This window comes from Pinus tabuliformis, chromosome 6, assembly GCF_031772625.1.
Source record: "Pinus tabuliformis cultivar Carrire ecotype Pingquan chromosome 6, CPIR1, whole genome shotgun sequence".
NCBI classification, from domain to species: Eukaryota; Viridiplantae; Streptophyta; class Pinopsida; order Pinales; family Pinaceae; genus Pinus; species Pinus tabuliformis.
This window is the reverse complement of record NC_142292.1, coordinates 1,833,205,992-1,833,215,571: the sequence shown is the minus strand read 5'-3', so window position 1 is coordinate 1,833,215,571 and position 9,580 is coordinate 1,833,205,992. Positions and strand designations below refer to the sequence as shown.

The window sequence follows — 9,580 nt, the reverse complement described above, 5'->3', positions numbered from 1 at the left end:
ATGAGTGATATGGTCTAGAGGGGTCTATTTTTCGTAATTCAAATTGTAGAGTCATGAAGGGGTCAAGTTAAATAGGTATAGTGGTCAAGTTGTATCAAGTAATCATGAGAAAGATTGTGCTTCCATGCTTTATCATCTTGGGCACATAATTATAGATATTTTGAGTCAATTTATGTGTCAATTCATGATTGGTCATGACATTAGCAATGGTACAATGGTCAAGAGGACAATTGTTGCGTTTTTTCCAAGTGTTGCATTTTGGTCTTTCAAGTTCAAAACCATAATCATCACCATCAAAATTTGCTCTCAGCCACCGTGGGAGGTTATTTGCATGTTTTCCTTCATCCAAGATCTCCCATCTCTCCATTTCTTCCATCAAAATCTCGGTGTGTGGTCATTCTTGTTTGTTGCGCAAAGGAGGCAGGGGAGGTGTTGCGCTTTTGTTGTGAGGAATAATTTTGAATAATGAAGGACTGTGGTTGGAGTAGAAGTCTTCTAATAGGTTTACAATGTTGTGTGAGTCATTTTCTACTTGCCCAGTACTTTCAAAAGTTTAGAGGATGACTGGAAGCATAAGAACTTTGGGGTGTTGTGCTTTTACCAAGGAAACTCATTTTGATGAAGAAATCATGGTTTTTGGCATTTGGTCCTTGAATGAAGACATGTAGGAGGTTTTTTGTGAACATTTGAATCCTCTCCAAGTCATTTTTCTCAATCAGAAGATCAGTGTTGGGTCATGTCATGTGGATGGAGGTGTGTTGCGCAATTGCGTTGTGTTTTTGGTGCAAGAAGAAGGTTTGGGGTCTGAAGGATTTCATTTGGCCTAGGAACATTCTCACAGGTTTAAAACATTGAATGGTTCATTCCATGCCATCCCAATACCCTCAACATGTCAAATGATGGTCGAAGATAATATAAGCTTGGAGCATTGCGCTTTCACATAACGACTGTATTTTCACCATATCTTTTAAACCATATACCCGTTTGCAATAATTTTTTTCAAGAGAGGCATGAGGGTCAGATGAATAAACCCACTTAATTTCAGGTCAAAATGCTTCATGGTTTTCGAGAAACAAGACACCATCATCTACAACCATTTTTGGATTTTCTTGAAATCTGTGAGTCATATCTAGCTCAATTTTTTTTTGGAGAAGGGTTACAATGATATTAACTTGGTGTAAAAAATCAACTCAATTCAGATTAAAGTTTAGGAGATATTAAAAAATATCAGTCATTGCGCTTTTGGTGCTACATTTTTCCCTACAGATGAAATGTTGAAGTTTAGGGTTTTCTGTGGCAAAGGAAATCTTCCAAAGGGGAAAGTATCCATATGTAGGCTTTTTTACATGTGTTGGAGTCATCAGTCAATTCATAAATAAACAGGAGGCATAACAACCATCAAGTGTTGTGCTTTCGTGTTGTGTTTTTGCATTTATGCAAAATTAGATAGTTGTGCAGGGTCGGGCATTGCGCTTCCAGACATACTTTTGTTTGAGTGAGTTATCTTACTCATAACACGATGTAATTTATTTTTTAGGTGTTTTTTTTCCCCGGGGAAAAATCGTAATTTTCTATTATGGTGGAAAATTACATGTTGTAAATGCCAATGGCATATGTTGTATGAGTGACCATAGTCATCAAAAGTAGTAAGTCTCTACATAAACCTAAGAAGGGTGTACCATCATGTATCAGTATGCATATACAAATATGATACACCAAAAAAAAAAAAAGGATCTGTGAGTCACTGTTCAGATGTCTCAAAAAACTATGATAAATTAGGGCCTATCAGCCCTTTGTTGATCCTGTTCTATATATGGCCTGTGGTAGTACTGATAGGCATGTCCCTGTCTTTCCTCCTGTATTAGCCATTCTCCTCTGGGATGGTGTGCTGCCTCTTTAGAAAACTGATCCGCAAATTTGTTGCGCTCCCTATAAATATGAGTACATGAAATCTAATCAAAATGTGATTTTAAAAACAATGCATCATCCAAAATGTTCCTGAGTGTGTGAACATGGCATGAAGTAATGAAATTGAACCAATTTATGACAATCTTAGAGTCCCCAAAGACTTGTAATTGTCGACAGTTTTGGTTTAATGCAAAGTATAATAGATGGTGAAGCGAAAGGAGCTCAGCAAAATTGTTTGTGCCAACACCCAATCCCATACGGATGCAGAAGAAATGTGTCTCGGATAGGTGTAGTAGAATCCCCCCCACACCCCTGTTCTTGTGCAGAGCCATCAAAGTAGGCCCAGGGATGAGCATGATCTATAACCTCCGGGATGATTGTTCGAATCGTGGCAGGTTGTTCCTCATCCAGAATTTCATTGTAATTGTTGCAAATTTTCGAGACAATAAGAGGCCATCTAATGTGTTTGTTGTTAAAAATGATATTGTTCCTGCATATCCATATGTTCCAACACAAAATTAATGGGAGGTTTCGGGATTTCATGGTGGGGGCAGCAATCCACCAACTGTTCCACGCATCCTTTATACAATCCCCTTCCCATCACTGATTGATATTTAGCATGGGCAACACCTGTTCCCAAATCTGTTGTGTGATGGTGCAAGTTAGGAATAAGTGTTTGTTCGATTCCTCCTCTTGTCGACATAGAACACACCAGGATGGACCCTGGAAAGATCTTTTCATGAGATTAGTGCTGGTAGGAGCCTTGTCCATGATGATATTCCACATGAGGAGATGAGTGCGTGGCGGGCCTTTGAGTTTCCATAACATACGCCACCAACATTCCAGTGAGTTGGGTTTATGAGCTACATGGATGATGGGGTATCCATCTTTAGGAGTGTATGCCCCCCACACAGCCGGAGCCCAGATCAGTTCATCCTCATCGTCCCTGAGCCTCACATGAGATTCAGTTAATGCATTTGTGTAGTGCCTCCACTCCATACTCCACTGATCGGGTATACCAAGATCATCAGCAGACATCCAAGCTTGTTGATAAATGGAAGTATTCAACTGGTCCCCTATATGGGCAATGGTGGCCACACCTCTTCTGTTTAGGAATGCTATCAGTTCCGGAGGTAGATTGTTCATGTTGCCGCATCCAATCCATGGATTAGCCTCGATGCGGACAGCTGAACCATTGCCAATTCGCCAAGTGAGCCCGCTCCTAATAATGGGGAGAGTTTGTATGACAACTTTCCATATCACCGATATTCCTTGTTTGTTCCAAGTTGGTAGACGGACCCATTCCATGATATTGCGAGGCCAAATGTATTTATAGGTAACAACTTATGTCCATAAGCTTTTGTGCTTCAGGAGAAGCCAACCCAATTTGGCTGCTAGTGCTTGTGCGAATGCTGGGAGATCCTTAAGGCCTCAACCCCCCCATTTTTTTGGGACTGGAATTCTGCTCCATTTAACCCATGCAAAGGGTTTTCCTTCCTTTTGCCCCTTCCATAAGAAATTGCAGCATATCCTTTGAATCCGGGATAAGATACCTTGAGGAATCTAGGCAAGAGACATCTAGTAGACCAGGGTGGCTTCTAGAACAGATTTTATAAGCACTAGACGTCCTACTCTAGACAGTAGTCGATGACTCCAGTTGTTCAATATTATTTCGACCTTGGCCACTAACCAGGTCCAATCAGTTATTTTGTATCCATGAGATTTTATATAGAAGCCCAAGTATTTCAATCCATCCTCCAGTTGTAATCTCTGGAAGGGAAATTTTTGGTATGCTTGACGGAGTTCCTGTGGGGAGCAAGCCGAAAGGGTGATGGTGGATTTGGGTCTGTTTATTTCCATCCCCGTTGCTGAGCTAAATAAACGTAGCACCTCAGAGAGAGTGTTGTAGTCTTGTATGCCACCATTGAGGAAGATAAGAATATCATCCATGAACAACAAATGTGTGAGAATGCATTGATCCGTGATCTTGAGTCCCATTAGCCTACCTGCCCTTTTTTCTGATGAGATTATCCTGCTTAATCCTTCCATAACAATCAAGAAGAACAACGGGGAGAGTGCATCCCTGTCTAAGTCCCCTCTTTGCATGAAAGAAATAGGAAGTCAATCCATTTATGAGAGTACTGAACAAGACAGATGTAATGCAACACATGATCCATCTAATGAAAGGGATAGGGAAGCCTAGGCGAGTTAAAATCATCCTGATGTAAAGCCAACTGACTCGGTCAAAGGCCTAGAGAGATCTATTTTGAGAATGACACCTTTTAGTTTCTTCAGCTTGATGGAATGGAGGGCTTCCTGGGCCGTGCCAATTGCTTCATGGATTTGATAGTTATGGAGAAAGGCAAATTGTTCAAAGGATATGTTGTCGGATAGGATCAGCTTGATTCAGTTTGCAATGATCTTGGCAATAATCTTGTAAAGGCAATTACAGAGAGAGATGGGCCGGAAGTCGCTGAAGGATTGAGGGGAATCCGTCTTGGGAATCAGGGTGATGGAAGTAGTATTTATGGCTTCATACATTCTCCTAGATGTTCTGCATTCCTTGATCACCTTGAGAAGGTCCGGGCCAATGATGTCGAAAAAGGTTAGATAGAATTCCACTGACCATCCGTCTGGGCCCGGACTTTTATCCTTCTTGAACCATTTCAATGTACTCTCCAGTTTCCCCATGGTTACAGGTTTGATAAGATCCTCCATAGAGTCTGGCTCCACAAATCTAGGGAAATGCCCTGCAATACGAAAGTCTTGCACCTATGGGGCTTTGAAGAGCTACTTGAAGTGTGTATTTCCCATCTGTGCCCACTGATTATAGGTATTGGTTGTCTACCCATGTTTTGTAGGCATTTGCCATATGGTATTGTTGGCCCTCCATCCATTGGAAAATTTATGAAAGAACTTATTATTTCCATCCCCAACTTGAAGCCATATCGCTCTGCTTCTAAGTCGCCATGTCTCTTCCTGATCCAACAAAATCTTCGATCTCTGGGCTTCCAAGCCCATCAAATAAATTTTAGCTTCAACTGAGGTGTACCCTCTGCCATGGTCATCTGTTAGCGCGTCCAATTGTCGTTCAATGTCACAAAGAGTCTGTTCCTCCCTGACCTTTTTCCCCTTTGCCCAGAATATAGAGAGTCTTTTAAGATTCACCAGATTATGACAGAAACCCTCAACTACACAATGATCATTTGATAGTGGATGGTCTCTCCAATACTTCGATACTAACCTGAGGTATTCAAGGTCCTTTAACCAGGTCAAGTTGAATTTAAAGGGCGACCTGGGCTTTCTTGATGGACCTGCTAGCTCCAAATAGATGGGGGAATGATTCGAAATCCCGCTAGAACCCACCCATTGCCTATAATTTGTGAAGGATGCTAACAGGTCTTCATGAATGAGAAAATGATCCAATCTTCTGCCTAGTGCCGCATCTCCAATCCTTCTGTTGTGCCAAGTCGGAAATTTTTTGTTCATGGGGATATCAATAGGGTGGTGCTGCTCTAGTAGCAGTTCTAGTTGGTCCGAGAGGGGGTCCAACTAAGAATGATGTCCCCAGGATTCTTCATGACCAATGGTAAAATTTAGGTCTCCGCCTAATATAGTAGAGTTGTCTATCAGGGAGTGCCCTAATATCTTATGCCAGAAATCCAGTCTGCTATGATTAGGAGCATATATATTAATAATGCAGAGATTCCTTCCCAGCTCTGCAGAGAAAATGTCCATACCCAGGAACCCATGTCCACCCCAAGCAGAGATAGTTTTGATGGTGCGGGGGTTTACCCCCAGAGTGATACCCCCTGAACGCCCTAAAACATCTAGGGCATGAAAGCTCCATCCAAGCAGCAGAGATTGTAGGATCCGGGTTATCTGCTCAACCATACCAAGGGTCTCTTGAAGAAAAATGATATCACAGGGCTCACAATCCAAAAGCCTCTTCAGAGCTAATTTTTTGGGAGGGCTAGCTAAACCCCTACAGTTAAAAGATACCCACTTCATGGGGGAACCCTCACAAGGGTATCATGTGCTCTAAGTACCCTTTCAATAGTGTTCTGTCTGCCTAAGGCCACATCAGCCCCCGCAAGCTTGATGGCTTTAGAAATCTTGGAGGGCCTCCCCCGGGAGGGTTTGGGCTCCACAAGTGAGGAAGAGATACCTAATCCAAACGATTCTGGGAGAACCGAGATACGAGATTGGAGGTTGTATGAATGTGATCCAGATGCAGAGGAGGATAGGGGGGGTCAAAATTTTCCTGAGCGTGTACAACCGAGGGCGTTGCAGAGAAGATAGCCAGAGGGGGGTCGAGCGACCAATTGATAGGAGTGACATTCATGCAAGGAATAGATGCAGGAGTAGCCAGAGACAAGATGAAATTACTAAAATGCAAAGCAAAGGAACAGAGAGGAGGAACAATACCCGTAAATGGAGTAGCTGCAGCAGCAGTCTGGGATCTAGTCGTGGGTGGGGAGATAAGCGAAACCTAGGCAGAGAACGATGACCGAACAATGTCCCCAACCACTTCCAATGGACTATCCGGATGTGAGGGTTGCTCATCCACTATTGGGTCTTCAGTCTGCATGTGCTTCTTACCCTTTGAAGCAGGAGGAGATGAAGGTGAGACGAGCGAACATTCTTTGAACAGGTGCCCAACCTTGTGACATCTCCTGCACCAGAAGGGAACTCCTTCATAGTCAAGGATTTGTCTGCGCGAATAATGCCTCCAGTGGAGGGTTATCTTCTCCTCCAATCCTTCCCTTGTATCTAGATGAACCAGTATACGAGCCATGGTCATGTTGCCGGAGGATTCAAAGGTCTTGTCATGTTCCAGATAAGTTCCCAGTGCATTACCTATGTGTTTGAAGACATCCTCCAACCAAAATTGCATAGGAAGCCCTGGTAGGCGAACCCAAATCGGCCCGGTGCCAAGTTGTTCCCTTTCAGGGTAAAAAAGGGGGTTCCATCTTTTAAGCAGAACAGGTGCAAGTTTGATGTGCCAAAATCTCGAGAGGATCCAATCAGTATACTCCTCCCTATGGAATCTGAGAGAAAACCACCCCCGCGTGAGGACTCTAATCGAGGGTAATTCTTTGAGAAGTGAACCCCATATTTCCATTGTCCAGAGTCACAGTCGCTCTGCAAAATAGTTCCGCCCTCTAACGCGTCCCACCAAGACCCTGTTGGTCATGTCCACCACTTCACCCATTGTAAGGTCTTCCCCCAAAGAGAGATTAATGTCCTTGTCTGACACCTTTAAGCACCTCCCTTTCTTGACCTTGTTGGATCTAGGTGCCGCCAGGTAGTCCTGGAAGGGTCCCCTGATGCCCTGGTAAACTGCCTGCAGGGATGGTGGAGTGCTTTTAGGGTTTGGGACAGGCGAGCTGAAGCAACCCGAGGGAATGGGAAAACTGTGTGGAGGGCAGTTAGGGTTTGGGATAATGCATCCAGTCGGAGAGGAAAAGTGAGGGGTTAATAACCCAGGCTATGAGATGCCTGAGGAGAAGGGAGTGCCGGAAGGAGAAACAGTATGAGGAAGGTCAGGAAGTAAGGAGTTGAATGAGTGTGATGCGGAAGGCATGCCCCAATGAGGTTGAGGGTTGTCGGGAGAGCGAAGGACAGTCCAAACCGGAAGCGACGTCCAGTGCAATAGAGGGAGGCAGGTGGGGCACAGATGGCCTAGAACGGTTCAAGACAGGATTCTCAGCAGACAGTGGGTGAAACGATGAGCTAAAGGAGCCAGAACCTAACACGGTGTGACAACGTGACCATATCTCCTCGTAGGGATTTAGGTTCGCTGAATAATCGATGACGTCTTGTTCCATACCGGTAGTCGAGTTGGAAGTCAAGGGACCGTAACGCAGGGAAGTCCACAAGTAGAAGACAGGAAGGTGCAGTGACAGAGGGCACCCGTGAACTTACCCTAGGCCCTGAGGCACAACATCGCGGAGTCGTAGAGCTCTTCCTTCAACGATCGCCAATTCAATAAAAATTTCAATGTTGTTACAAATGTGACTAACATTGATTTTACTTTTCCTCGCAACATCACTTTTCTCCACTGTCATTGAGACATTCGATTGACTTACTGTAGCAGTTGAACTTTGTCCTTTGCATTGTTAACCAATCCATCCTAATGAGGACATCATATGAAACTTAAGGCAACAAATTTAAATCCACAATCATGGGCATGCCACTCAATGTAACTAGGCATGATCTTGCCACTTGCTCTACTCTTTTGTTCATCCTTGTGGCTAACTGAACTAGCCATGATTCTGTGTGCACTTCTCTTGGTAAAGAGTACTTCTCAACAATTTGGCGACTCACATAACTAAAATTTGAACCGGGATCTATTAAAACTACGATAGCGTAGTTATTAATCATACCTTCCATTTCAATCCTTTTAGGTGTTATTCGTTGTAATAAAACATTTGGACACTCACAAGCTCGATTTGGGGCTGAGGAATTAATGTAAATGCTTAGAAAATAATTGTTTTTAAACAAGTCCCTAGTTTTTAGCAATTAGTTCTATTTTCCTTGCAAAAGTTAGAAATAACAATCCAAATGAGGAATTTGACCCCTAGAGGTGGGGACTAACTCATTTGCGTCTATTTTATGATGTGAATGTAGTGGAAGAGGGTTTGGTTAGGTTAAGGAGAAGGATACTTGTGTATGTGATATATTTTCTAATTTTTTTGCGAGTGAATGAAAGACATAAGGTGATTTGCAGGGATTCTCGTGTCAGATCCTGATGGTGTTGTTCTTCTTTTATGTTGTAATTTTGTCTTATGATTTTTACATCTCTTAAGTGCATGTCTTCATGCTTGGAAGAACCAGATGTTTAGCTCAAAATTCATCTAAAAGGTTCTCTGACTTAGTTTTACCAAGTGATCTATGTTTTCTTCTTAAAACAACATTCAAAATTTATCTATAGTTTGATACTCTTTGTGTTGTTTCCATTTTTTCTCACACTCACCCTCCTACAACGAATTAATTCCATCACCAAGACTTCCTACCTTGCCCCTGTGGAAAAACCCTTTCTCTCTTCATCTTATCACTGGACAAATAATCAATTTGACATGACTCCATGCCCAATGGATCTGTCTCCTTTCTTACCAGCAAACCTTTGAAAATCAGACCTTATTGAGCACTATACCTAGCCTAATATCATATTAGTTGAACAACCTAAGTGAGAGAGCCCTCTCCAAGGCTAGAAGGGCTAGATTCTAGCCTAAAAGTGGTTTTTGGTTACCTCTGTTATCCTTTTTCAGCCTAAAGAAAATTACAAAGTGCTAACATTCTATTGTCGTTGCCGGGGAATGGAAGTTCCATCTTCTCCGGGAAAGATCATCGAAGTTTCAAATTTGACTACTGATGGTGGAAAATAGTTAGACACATGAAGGCTAAACCGTTCACGTAGGGGCTCCAATCAAGTTTCAACCTGATCCAAAGACTCCACTGGCAGCAGGATCCATAAATAAGGGTTTTATTGGCAATTCTATTGGTCAAAAATGAATTCAACTGTGAGGTATGCACCTACGAATCATGCTCATAGACATGGCTTTCCAAATCGTATGCCTTGTATAGATTGGAAATCATATTTGCCAAATTTCAAAGATGAGAATGTTGATGATGTTGCTTTACATCTTATCAAATTTCATATGCATTT

At 42.6% G+C, this 9,580-nt stretch overlaps 2 protein-coding genes across 2 annotated transcripts; both read right to left on the bottom strand.

Moving 5' to 3' along the window:
* Positions 1-4,752: 4,752 nt before the first annotated feature.
* On the bottom strand, positions 4,753-5,397 carry LOC149266322 (uncharacterized). Its single transcript, XM_089407896.1, has one exon. It carries the CDS (start codon positions 5,395-5,397, stop codon positions 4,753-4,755), a length of 645 nt encoding a protein of 214 aa, XP_089264022.1.
* A 1,003-nt stretch (positions 5,398-6,400) lies between these two features.
* Positions 6,401-7,033, bottom strand: LOC149266321 (uncharacterized). Its single transcript, XM_089407891.1, has one exon. It carries the CDS (start codon positions 7,031-7,033, stop codon positions 6,401-6,403), a length of 633 nt encoding a protein of 210 aa, XP_089264017.1.
* Positions 7,034-9,580: the final 2,547 nt, after the last annotated feature.